The following is a 12930-nucleotide window of genomic DNA, read 5'->3' on the forward strand; positions in this document are numbered from 1 at the left end:
ACAGAGTGCCACCCTATGGATACATCTGGCACATCAACATTTTGTGCTTGATATTTACCAGTTTGTTTTATAAAAAGATGAAGCTTTGAGAAAGAAAAAACACAACCATTAGAAGAATGATATTTATCCTAAACTATTTAGCAAATGGTTACTGATGCAAAACAACTGACTTCTGTGTACCACCAAGTATTGGCTTTTGTTGCCGGTGCATTTTGCTGCTGAAGATAGTTACAGGTTACATATAGGAGCATATTCATCCTTTCTATTTTCCTTATCTATCATCAAGAGGTTCTTCCTGCAATATTGAAACAGAGACGTGTGGACTTTATGGAAGAGTTGAACAGTTGAAGAGTCCTAACATAAAGGAAGAAAGAAAATTACACATATCAGTATGAGTCCAACACAGACCTCTAAATCCCTCTCTGCATTTGACTCCACATCGAGTCAATCATCATCCACCACCATCACGTTACCGTTCAGCTCATACTCCATATTGCCCCAGTCAAAGATGTTGCCCTTGGGGACCTTGTGCCCATAGTGCCAGGCCTGGATCATGCTCCTGGAGAGCACAAAGTCCCACATATTCAGATCTGTTATCTCCCCTACAAAGCTCTGCACGGCCTCTAAACCTCCCAGGTGTTTGTCTGGGTCCTGGCCCAAGAGGACGGTGCCTTTTGGACGGATGCTGTGCCCAGGTTTGTAGACCTGGTAGGTGCTGCGTTTCCCCTCCACCCAGAAAGCAGTGAGGCCCGTGCGAGACTCCCAGGTCAGGCAGAGGCTGGTGCGGAAGGTGGTAAGGGACGGCAGGTGGAAGAAGGTGCCGTCACCGCTCATATAAAAGGAGATGCGTCCGTCCTGCTCACGCCACACGTTGAGCTCGTCATAGTCGGCAGTGCGGTAGGCGAACAGGATGATCTGACGTTCTTCCGGCAGCTCAGTGGCCACACGCATGCAGAGAGTGAAGGCCCTCAGCCCCATCTCCTTCTGCGGGATCAGGGCCACAAAGCTAAAGTCTGTCTCATAAGGAAACACCAGGACTTTGTCGCTCAGACCCACTGGAGCAACACAAACAGGAAAGATAGAGTTAATAAGACACTAAACAACATACATCTGAAGCTGAAGCAAAATGTATTTTTTGCTAATGAAATTCTGTTAAATTCATACCTTGGGTGGCTGAGGAGAGTGTCAGACACCATCCAAAAACACCAAGTACACCCACAGCCAACCTCACAGTGTTGACACTCTGTAGACACACACAAGACATCCATTATCCTCTGAGAATATCCCAAAAGGAAGTTCTATGCATCTCTGAACATATCTGTCACATCATAGACCAAATGATTTGAGAAGTTAGAAGAGGGAACAGCTTTTCTTACCATGTTGATGTTGTTAAGTTGTTCCTTCGATGTTGCTAACTCAGTCCCACTTGCTCATGCCCCGTGCCCAGTCCTCTTCCCTCCTAGCACAGGCCATGACGTCAGCTCTTCAAGCTCTGACAATAGGCCTGGTGTGTGAAGGCTGGGTCATTTTACACACTGTCACACTGTCATTTTACATGTGACTGATTAAAACACACACTATTTCACCTATGTGTATGTGTATGTGTGTGTCCATATAACTAACACAGTGTTCACATAAAGGTGAACCATCTTTGTCAGAGCTGTTCTTACCTATTTAACAGTCAGAAGGGACAATGAGACTTATTGTCAATACTGACACTTTAAATAGGCACGTTATATCATGAGCACGTTAGGCTTTAAATATCTGCATTTGTTTAACTCAATGTCATATCTCAGGGCAATACATTTCTAACAGTGTCACTTAATCATAACAGAGCATAAAACAACAGGAACACCTGCAGTAAACATCAACCGTTTATCCTTAACCAAGGATACATCGGCTTCATGCTGTGCAACTCGACTTGTATTGTTGTATTATTTTTTTTTTCAAGAATTGTGACCAAGATAAACTCCTTTCTGGTGGCCAAACTACAGTATGCAACGGTGATACTTTATTGTTATTTGCTGAAATATATGCAGTAAGTAAGCTAATATCAGCCAATATATAATAAGAATACAAAGAAAATATGTCGGTCTGGCTGATTAATTAGTCAAGCTCACATACAGATGTCATGTCTGCTTTCATGAAGATCTGACAATCAAAATGTATGTTTTCAAGAACACATAGGGCAACTTAAAGAGGTTTTAAGAGGCTAGACAGTCGCTGTCTGAATTGCAATCATTGAAAAGGGGCAGGGGGAAACGTGAAATAACTCAATACCAGTTAACAAAATACAGACTCAAAACATCAAGTCATTAAGTCAAAAGAACAAATATTAGCTTCACCAAATTAGCATTTATCCCACACCTCAAATCACAGATTGTCCTGCAAAGCTCTATTTCCTTTTGTAGTACAGCTGCAATATTGGTCATATGTTGGAAACCATTTGATTCCTATTTGTGAATTTCTAATGAGCAGCAGTACAGACGTCTCCATACTTGGTAGCTCTTTAATGATAATCTAGTGTCACAAAAACAAGAACAAAATTCAAAGTTCACGGTTTAATGGGGACAAATGAAATCTGAACCAGGCATTTATGTTATCAACATATCTACATTTAATACAGTTTCCCAAGCACTAGGATTTCTCTCAAAAAAAAAAAAAAAAACTATTTAGTCAAGAAATATAATCTGAGATACACAAGCAAATTATTTACACTGCCTGCACCCCGACCACTAACAGGCTTAATTCCCCACAGACGCACAGTCGGCCAAAAAAAAAGGTAAACTAATAGCACTGAAATGAAAATGTGTGTTTCCAGAGTATGCCTGTGAACCAGCACCCAAAAAATTTGGACTGAGGTATTGATGAGAAAAGATGGATTTCTTCCAGCATTTCTAACATGGAGGAGGTTGGTACAGCGATGCTAGCAATCCTCAAAGGCCTGCAACAAAAACTTTGTCTCACACTGATGATTGGTTTACATAAGCCGTTTCAACCACTTTCTTCATAACTGTGACACTAAGGAGAAGGTGCGTAAAATTAACAGCAAAAAGGTAAGAACAATGAAAACCATCCTCTTGCCTTTGAACAGGAAAAGAAAATTCATTTCATGCTTGATGATGATTGCAGGCAAACAGCACAAGCCAAACACAACGTCCAAGCACATTTTTTTTGTTTCTATTCCATTCTCCAAAGCAACTTTTTAGCAGCACCCCCAAACTGCTTATGTAATCTATCAATATTCAAACATTTTCAATTATATAAATATCCAGCAATGTGAAAACCTTTTTGTATGCAGCGGCCATTTTCAATTTATTTTCTGCATCCAGTTCAAGGCCTTGTTTCTCTTGAAAACTTTGTACTGTCCTGATAAAAAACATTTTTGAATTACTGTAGGATAAGCCTAAACCTAAAAAGTACATTATGTATACATTTAACTGATTTAAATTGTCTGTAATGGTGTATGATTGATATGCAAAAAAAAAAAAAAAAAATAACAGTATAGTGACATGGGTGGGTATGTTTGGAGCGCCACCTGGAGGTGGACACAGGACTTTATTCCCTACGACTATTTATCAATTATCAAATATTACAATCATGTAAAACTTGCATATAAACTAGTCACACTTGTTGAGAACAGGTTTTTGGCATTTTAGTTACCACTTCAGCAAATAGCAAGTACATTAAGAAGTGGGCAAACACTCCAATGTTTAATGAAAGAAATAATTAAGAAATACTAGAGTCAATGCCAAATAAAAGGCCAATCTAATGTAATCAACCACCCTTTGTAATTTTTTTTTTTAAAAGATTTTTAATTTTATTTTTAGTGGTGGTTTTGTGAAACACTGGAGTGCAATGCTGATGCTTTCCAAGAATTCTGGCACTCAAAGAAAGAGAGAGGCAGAGTAGGGAGTGAGCAGGAGAGACCTGAGAACGTGGCCCCTTATTTTGAGTAAAGAAGGGAGTCAGGTTTGAGACACTAGATACAGCATGACAGAAAAGAAAGAGGAAGTAAGGGAGAAAGGACAGAAAGAGCAGAATGAAGGGGGTTTTAAAGGGAGCAGCAGGCCATGAACATCGAGCCTCAGAAGGTAGGAGCGGGGACTTTTACAGCAAAGATAAAATGTGGGGAGGAAGAGGCAGACCGAGTTACATGGCTCCCATGTGGTAGTCCATAGCGTGGCTTTTCCTGCTTGTGTAAAGTACATATCCAGGCAGGGGGGTGATCTGTTCTCTATAGTCTTGTGTCATCCAGGTTTTGTGTTGAGTACTGGGGTATGATGGAGAGATAGGAGGAGGTGCGGGTCCCTTTAGTAGTCCTCCACCCAGCCGTTCTCCTGGATAAAGGCATCAATCACTTCTTTCATAGCCAGGTTCGGGATCAGCTGGTCCTGGGTCAGGGGACTCCTGGTGACTGGGTCAAAATGACCCACTCGCTGCACAGAGAGCAGATTAAATTGCTAGTGTTAGCCTCTGTGGTTGTATTCTGTACATAATATAAGCAAATAAGACCATTTGATTTGGGTGCAACCACACCCAAAATACAATGTTTTATTTAAGTTTACAATCTGCAAGTGAACCAGGGCTTGTAAAACAATTTCATATGGGCTCACAAGAACAGGCAGCAAATAATGGCTACTGTATAAAGATTTGAATCTTATCAGCAACTAAATACCCATTTTTGAAAATGTAACAACTACTGAATATGTTGAACTTTAAATACCATTGAATTTGTGGAAATTAGATATTTTACTTTAAAAACCACCCATCTGAAATGATGTGGTCTGAATTCCCCTCTATTTTTCTAAGTAAAATATTTTGGTGCTATTTCAGTGGAATTTAAGTTTTAAAATTGAGCATTCAGTAGTGATACACTTTCTTCTTTTTTTAACTCTGCATGCAGCTGACGATGGTTTTACCTGTAGGTGCTCTTCAATGTCCTTGCGATCATAGGTGATCCCACTGGGTGTGATGCAGGGCTCCCTCATCAGCTCAAAACTGATCTTCCCACACAAGTAATCTGGGATCTCCCGCTTCTGAACGGACGGGGAAAAAAAGCAGCAAGAGTCACACTAATGTAACACTAAGAGCTATATGGATATGAAATCAGAATTGCTAGCATAACACTCTGATTTGATATAGTTGAATCTAGTCTTTTCCTGGTCTTACAGTGTTCATTACAGTTTAATGACAAACCGCTGCTTGGCGATACTATCTACATTAACGTCCTCCGAAACCACATTACCCAGTCCAAGTTTAGATTAAATATTATATGAAAGCACCAATGCTCATATGAAAATATCAAATTGTGGAAATAAGAAGGTACTATACAAAAAAATAAAAGGCAGAAATCTGAGTTTGTCCGGTTATTGGACCTGTATGCACGTGTGAAAGACACACAAAACACTGTTGTAAGGATGCATGCGCATGCATGAGAGACGTAACACTGAGCACTCGGTTGTACGGATGTTACAGTTTTTCTCAATCGCTTTGGCACAATCATCGAATGACTATTAAACTTTGTCAAATTATATGCTTATTTAATGAACATTAGGTCAGTTGTTCACATGACTATAGTCATTTATCATTGCTTTGGCACAAAATGCATTGAGTAAGCCTTGCAGATCAAAATAGTTTGCATTCATTTGCTATTGAATCATATTACTCTCAAATGCAATTATACACATTGGGCAAATCCCTACATGTAAAATAGAGCAACCAATAATCACAATAACCTGTATTTAAGACACATAATAGTTATGTGGTATTGTTGTCAGATGTCTTTAGGCTAGATGATGATGATCAATTCAACTTCCTCACAATTTAGAGCAACCAAAGTAAACCGGTGACAGATGAGGATATCACAGCAGATTGTTGTAGGGGATGGCTGCGTCACGGCAAAAGATTTTTCCCCCCGTTGCATCGCAAGGAAAGATATCAGGTATGATGTCGATAAAATGTTGTGGCCAGACAGAGAGGAGAGATTGGATGACCCATGAGGTTGAAACATTTGCAGCATATTTTCTTTTTTCCTTGCACATTTTGTACAGTATTTCCTGATCATTATGCTGTTGTATACAGCTTTTTTCTGTACGAGCTGTCTTCATGTATTTTCGGTTGGTTGGTGTGTACATACAATGATAAAAGTATAGTGTGTGCCATGGCTGACATCAGTACTATTCAGCTGCCTAAACATACAATGTTAGCAACTGGGCGATATCACAGAGGGTAACTATCACCCTTTCAGTTTCTCGTCATTTGACGAGATGTCTTTGCATTTTGACTGTCTCGGTCTAAGCAATGTCAAAGGAACCTTTTATTTTGATGGCAATTATTTATTCATTGATGGATTCATTTATCTTTGAAACAGGAATGAATTATTTTGATTTGAGTAGTCACCTTTTGCAGGTCACATAGAGTGATGTGCTGAATGTAACACATGCATGCAAACCTCTGTAGCCGGAGCTAATGAAACAAAACACACGGAGGCTCCGTAATCTCAACCAGCGTGAACTAAGACAGCACACGCTTTTATTAACTTCCATAGTGACAACAGCGGCCCATAACGCTAGCTTCACTTCTTCCGTTTCTACCCATCACAATAAAAGCCCAACTTAAATTCACTCAGAGCATTTTGCTATGAGGAAACTCAATAAAATAGCTTAAACGACAATGAAATTCTTTGCCGCCATTAGTTAATTAGATAAAGAAATCTGCTCTTGATGGTTTTTTTCCTTGTGAACCAGTGTATTTCACCTGTGTTTCTGACCACTCAGGACACAAGAAAGCGCAGCGTGATTGTGAAGTTGATGGAATGAGCGGTTCTCAAGAAAGCTGCAAGCAGCAGTGCCACAGACCAAGCAATCGGCCCGTTCCGAACAGGCATGTTTTTAACGGGCGCTGCACTATTACAAGACAATCACTCTGTTGGCAGTCACAATTACATGACAACTAGCTCAGTTCAGTCAACAACTATCTATAGCAAGGATAAGAATATGGCAAACATATAGTGACGGTTACCATAGAAACCGCTTGGGCTGGAAACAGGACATAACTCTTTGTCTATTAGCATACGTGCATTTTTCACAGATTAGCAATTACAAACAGTAATGGTAGCAGATAATTTAAATATTCAACACAGGAAAATGCAGACAGTGCACACAAATCTGAAAGTGAGCTTGAGTCTATTTCTCTTGTTGCTATGTCAACGATCAAAGAAGATGGTGCGAAGTAGGTGTGTACTGTTAGCTAAGATGCAGTTGTGTGGGTGAATGTGATCAGTGTGTGCCTGTCTGTTTGTTAGCCCTGTAATGGATGATGGTGACCTATCCAGGATGTTTCCCTGTTTTTTGCCCAATGCATGCTGGGATAAGCTCCAGTCCTCCTATAATAGTAATAAGTGGGTATGGGAAATGTCTGACTGACTGAACGAATGAATACAATTATAAACCATTACATGCTCAATTGATAGTAATAATGACTTTTCATACTCACTTTTCTTTTCTCATCCACTTGAGAGAAGAGCTCATCCATGTCCATAAGATACTTGTCCTAAGTAGGTCACAATTCCATGTTACCCGACATATTCATGAATATTCAGTTAGAATATATAAAAGTACTATATTTGTTAATTAAAAGCATGACAACCGAGTAAGTCCAAAACCTATGTAAAACGTACATGTTTTAATGCAATCTTGGCAGCATCGCCTCCATTTTGATTGTCGTCCTGTTTCTCTTTGTATTCTTCAAGTTCTCTGCATAAACACAAAGTTATTATAAATTACCTCCATCATCCAGAACAAAATAATAGTGATACCCACATGACAGAATTATTCCAGTGATTCAAGAGATCATTACGACACAAAGACAGCACCCTGGATATTTGACTGCTGCCACACATTCTCACCTTTCCTTCTCAGCAAGTATGAGTTTAGTCAGATAGGCATGCAACTCGTTCTCCTGGTTGATGCGCTTGTCCTCAATGCTATTCCAACGTTTCTTCTTTGCAATGCGCAAGGCGCTGGGGATGTCATCTCCAAAGTTCAGCCTCTGTTCTTTTGCCAGATTATAAGCTGTAGAAAACACCATGACAGAAACACTGTTTGTTATTAAAGTATTTCTTACAGTTTTCTTTCCTTCTGACATCTTGTTTAGATATATAAAACGTTCCATTCCTTTCACTGTAGAATATTATGTTTCAAATGATAGAAACCCTGACAAAGCATACAGTAAGACATCCTTGCAAACATATGCCATGCCCATAAAGTGCCTCAGAGCAGAAGAGCTGATATAAGAGCCACTATACCACTAGAAATTTAAAAAGAAAGATGCACGGGGACTTAAAAATAAATGATGAAGTGCATGAGTAACACTGTGCAATTTATGAGCAAGCTGCTTTTACACAGTACCACAAAAACTTTGCACAGGCTTCACCATCTTATAGTAGTTTGCTCTGACCTTTCTGCAGGTTGCCGATGGCCTCATCATAGTTCTCCAGCTCCAGGTGACACTGGCCCAGGAAGAAGTGGGCCTTGACTGACTGGCTGTCCAGCTCCAGTGCATGCTTACAATCTGCCAGAGCCTTATCATGCTGCTGCAGCTTCACATGGCAGAGAGCCCTGTTGGTGTAGTACACTGCCACCGATGGATTACGGTTCTGGGAGACAGGAAATACCAGACAATACACATGCACTGTAACATCATGGCACTGTGGACTAGGCTTCGCAAGAAAAATCCATCAATTTGATTTCTCTATCAAGGACAATACTATGTTTGAATGTGTTTTAGTTAAGAAGATGACACTCCACCATTGGTATTATTTCTTTTATAATGACGGTTACTTACAATAGCTTTACTGTAACACGTAGCAGCCTCCTGGTACTTGCGGCAGAGGAACAGCCGGTTCCCCTGCTCTTTCAGCTCCTGCGCGGTGGAACTCTTCTCCGGGCTGCCGGCCATCTTCTCCACCGGCTCTGCGGGGCCCGCCTCGCCCTGCTTCCCTATCCTGTTCCCCGTCTCTTCGGCTGGCTGACAGGTCCAATAATGCCCTGTCCTTCCTGAATTTCACAAACTAGATCAGAAGACAATGTGCATGTAACGTTATGTCAACATTTACCGCGTGCATTCACTGCAATACACCTGCAATGCGCGTCTTGGGCGAATTAGGTGCAGTCCTTGATGCCACCCAAAAGGAATTCGTTTAATTCGCTGACTGTGCACACAGCTCAAAAATACAGCGAGGTGGCTAGACTGCCGGCGAATTAACTATTCATGTGGCGGACATCAGTGGTGACTAAATGAGCAGCACAGCTAGCAAGCCATCAGAAAACATTATACTGTACACTAACGGTCCCTACCGTTTGTGCAAGGCTATTAAACTTACACCACTGGTATACAAGGCAGTTAACTCGAGGTTGTAAACAAATAATGTTACAATTATTATTGGCTCACTAACATTTGAGATACAGTTGCTGTTGTTGTTGTTGTTGCAGCAGCAGGCATAGAGACAGAGTGACAATGTCGTTAACTTTAGTTAACAGCAAACAAGAGATCGGTGCTTAGCTTGATGTTAGCTAGATAACGTTAGCTAAACTAGCATAGTAAGCTATGTTGTCGATTTACGCCGGTCGGGCGTTTGGCTAGTAAGAAGACAGTTTTGTCAGCTCGGCTTTATTACCTACAGTGGCTAAATTAATCAGCAGCTGTTTGGACTATAGGTATTATAGCCCTGAAAAATCTCAAATTTACCTCAACCCCGCTAAGCAACCTCAGAAAACAGAAATTAGCTAATGCTAGGTTAGCTTGTCTGCTACACAGCCTACTGCTACTTCCATGCAAGTTAGGGTTTGTCTATGAGATCCACGGTTTCCACTCTTTACCTTATAGAAGTAATCTTACATCCAGGTGAAACAGATTTTATGTGATTTGATATCTTAAACGATATTTTTTCCCCCATACGAGCTGTCATGACAGGTTGTTGTTATGCTGACGTCAAACGCTTACGCGACGTCGACGGAAGCCGAAAATACTTTTTTTTCTCGTCTGAATCTGCCAGAATTAATAGACACTGAAGGCAAATTGCTGCCTACCACCTACAATAATCTTTTCTTTCTTAGGAAATATAAATAAAGTGAACATAAAATGAATTTCAGTGTCCTTGATTGACCATAAAACGGGTAAAAAGTTATTTCATTTAAATCATTTGATAGCCTAATGATAATGCTCTCATGTGAATAAACTAGAAAAGCACCACAACACGCTGTTATCGCCAGCAGATAGCGCTCTACAATCAAAGTTCCATCTTAACCTCAAAACTGACACTAGTGCAGATAGATAGATGGATGGATAGACAGATAGATAGATAGATAGATAGATAGATAGATAGATAGATAGATAGATAGATAGATAGATACTATTAAATAGATAGCCCTAGGGCAACTCACTATTGTGTGCCAAAATATTGCAAACATTTTATACGTCACAGATACCTTTTTTGGGGGGGCACTTCATGACAGTGGCTTATTCATCCATAGGAGGTATTTTTTGGAGAAAAAAATCTGATTATGATCAAGAATTTTGGATGTATAATCAGGTCTATCCCACCCACAGAGTAATTCAACCACACACAGACAGATCCATAGATGACCTTTATAGGCCTTTATAAAGAGATGAACATTCAAGTTTAGCCATGGAGGAATTAGTGAGGCTGTAACTGTGGACGGGGGCACTTTCATCTCAGCCTGTTGGGCCTCTGTAAAGGCTCCGCACAGAGATCAGCGTGTGAAGATTAAGGCACATCCCCTGAGCAAACACACTGATAAATGTGTGAAGGGGGTCGTTGAGCCGCAGACCCACCAGCACTGTGTGTCCCCAGCTGTGTTTACCTATCTCCGCCAGTCTGGTCCCCTGATCCCCCAGAACACCCATCTACCTAACCAGCCCCTAGTCCCATCTCTGTAAAAATGGGGTTTTAGACCATAGACACAGACTGGTGAACTTTTTTGCCTAAAAAATGACAGATACCAGTCCTACTAATTTGTAGGTCACAAAAACACAAAAGTCTACCCTCTTGACATAAATGGGGTAGACACAATATATACAATACACAATAGTTTCAACTAAAACTGAAAATGATAACCTTTATTAAGGTAGCCTACACTTTATTGTAGGCCTGTTATATTAGACTGCATTAGTTTGAGCTAGTTGTACCGAATAAACTAGTAACTGAGTGTAGTTTATGACAATGTATTTGTGACTTAATTCTGAGTGAACATTTACTAAACATTTCATATTTGGTAGATATATATTATCATGCAAATACATTATATTTACATGTTTGCTGTTATCCACAAAAGTGCATGATAATTAGAGATGCACCGATTGACTGTCTGGGGACCGGAATTGGCGACTGGCCGGTCAGTCTGACATATGCCGATTTTATGCTGGTCAAATGCACTCGGGCACCGCATGATTAACATTGCACAACATCAGCATCACAGCATGCAGGGTTTCCACTATATGCATGTAGCAGCGGTGCACCGCCGTTCCATTAGCTGTTTATGAAATGTCATGAAGTTGTAATTATACACGGCTCTGCGGAGGAGTCTGCTCTACTGATCTAAGGCGAACAGTCAACCGCTCTCTCTCCCCTCTGAGGCTGAACAACTGGAACATGAAAACCGCACTCACGCGGGTCCGTGAAATATGACAGCTACCTTTATCGGAAAATAGCGTTGGGCACACTGTCTTTGATAAATTTACTGTTTATCAGACCCCAGATGAGACAAGAAGCTAACGTTAGCGAACGCTGCGGTCCCTCTGCCTCTGACGCCCCTCTGCAGGAGACGCTATATTCCTCCGACACGCTGTATTAACGTTACTGTTTAAAACACTTTCCAGGTTAGTGGAGATGCATACCGCTCAAAACCAACATTAAAAACATAGTAATCTTCCCTCAGTGTTTAGTTCTGTTGCTAAACTGTGTGTAAAATGAGCGGTGATGTTTCAGGTAACGGCACACCAGGGTACCGTCTATTTGCTGGATTGTTCCGAGGTAACCGTCGGTAGTTAACGTTAGCAGATAAGCCCGTTGACAGCAATGGCATTGTTCATATTTATGCACAATGACAAATTAACTAAACGCTGTTTTCAGGTAAGTTACTGTTCATGTTCAAACAGCCCTGTGTGTGTGTTTTAAGAAATATCTTTATATTGCAAGGCTATATTTATTTTTATGTGTTATTTATATATTATGTTATTGCCATTACCTGTTTTCCCTGTTTTCATACATACAGAAGTTTAGTTTGCTAAATATATAAAAAAAATTTAGTTGGATATTGGATGTGAAAAGAAGGAAATGGTTCTTCCGTAACATTGCACTTTAGATGTGTATGAATTTCTCACACCAAGAGGATTTTATAGCAATCGATTATCTGTTAAAAAAAATGTCTATGTTCTATGCAAAATGTAAAATTTCTATTAAAGAAAATAAATATTTGTGTGTGCTGTAAAGTGGTTAGAAAAAAATTGGCTAAAATCGGTATCGGCAGTTCAAACTCAATGAAAAATCGTAAATTGGAATTGGCCTAGAAAATTGTAATCAGTGCATCTCTAATACCAATGAATCACTAAATTTTGTCCAAATTCCTGCTCCATGTGCTCCCAAATCCATGGACACTTGTTTACATTCTCTCTCTTGTTACAAATATTTGCTTGCAAAAAAAATTCCCATAATGCTATCAGAATAATAACCCAATTATCATTCAATAGTACTAGTTTGTTTTAGCGCAAGAAAAACACATCATCAAATAGGGGTCATATTGGTTTTCGACTGACCAAAATCCACGATGGACATCTCAATAGAGGTGTTTTTAATATTATCTACATCATTTTTCATTATTGATATGAGTAAAGTTTAAGTTTGCTCAG

At 40.0% G+C, this 12930-nt stretch overlaps 2 protein-coding genes across 4 annotated transcripts; both read right to left on the reverse strand.

Annotated features, from left to right (window-relative positions):
- Window positions 1-444: 444 nt before the first annotated feature.
- Window positions 445-1440, reverse strand: LOC114548381 (pentraxin fusion protein). Its single transcript, XM_028568297.1, has 3 exons — window positions 1377-1440; window positions 1165-1243; window positions 445-1055 (listed from the first exon to the last, which is right to left on the reverse strand). The coding sequence occupies exons 1-3, from the start codon at window positions 1377-1379 to the stop codon at window positions 445-447; spliced, it is 693 nt and encodes a 230-aa protein (XP_028424098.1). The 5' UTR covers window positions 1380-1440.
- Window positions 1441-2493: 1053 nt separating this feature from the next.
- On the reverse strand, window positions 2494-10011 carry stub1 (STIP1 homology and U-Box containing protein 1). 3 transcript variants are annotated; one of them, XM_028568295.1, is made up of 8 exons: window positions 9882-10011; window positions 8848-9073; window positions 8461-8659; window positions 7910-8075; window positions 7682-7757; window positions 7498-7554; window positions 4923-5039; window positions 2494-4439 (listed from the first exon to the last, which is right to left on the reverse strand). In XM_028568295.1, exons 2-8 carry the CDS (start codon window positions 8959-8961, stop codon window positions 4314-4316), a joined length of 855 nt encoding a protein of 284 aa, XP_028424096.1. In that variant the 5' UTR covers window positions 8962-9073; window positions 9882-10011; the 3' UTR covers window positions 2494-4313. The 3 variants fall into 3 exon arrangements, with proteins under 3 accessions (XP_028424096.1, XP_028424095.1, XP_028424097.1); XM_028568294.1 differs by lacking the exon at window positions 9882-10011 and adding an exon at window positions 9751-9868; XM_028568296.1 differs by lacking the exon at window positions 9882-10011 and adding an exon at window positions 9458-9744.
- Window positions 10012-12930: the final 2919 nt, after the last annotated feature.

The sequence above is a fragment of the Perca flavescens genome, chromosome 21, assembly GCF_004354835.1.
Source record: "Perca flavescens isolate YP-PL-M2 chromosome 21, PFLA_1.0, whole genome shotgun sequence".
NCBI lineage: Eukaryota > Metazoa > Chordata > Actinopteri > Perciformes > Percidae > Perca > Perca flavescens.

Bases quoted from the DNA above. Each gene is read 5' to 3' on its own strand.
- LOC114548381 (XM_028568297.1), bottom strand. The intron at 1,056-1,164 runs GTATGAATTTAA...GTGTTGCTCCAG, and splicing joins ACTCTCCTCAGCCACCCAAG to TGGGTCTGAGCGACAAAGTC.
- stub1 (XM_028568295.1), bottom strand. From the start codon at position 8,961: ATGGCCGGCAGCCCGGAGAAGAGTTCCACCGCGCAGGAGCTGAAAGAG. The intron at 8,076-8,460 runs GTCAGAGCAAAC...TGTTTTCTACAG, and splicing joins CATCGGCAACCTGCAGAAAG to CTTATAATCTGGCAAAAGAA. The intron at 7,555-7,681 runs GTACGTTTTACA...TGACCTACTTAG, and splicing joins CCAAGATTGCATTAAAACAT to GACAAGTATCTTATGGACAT.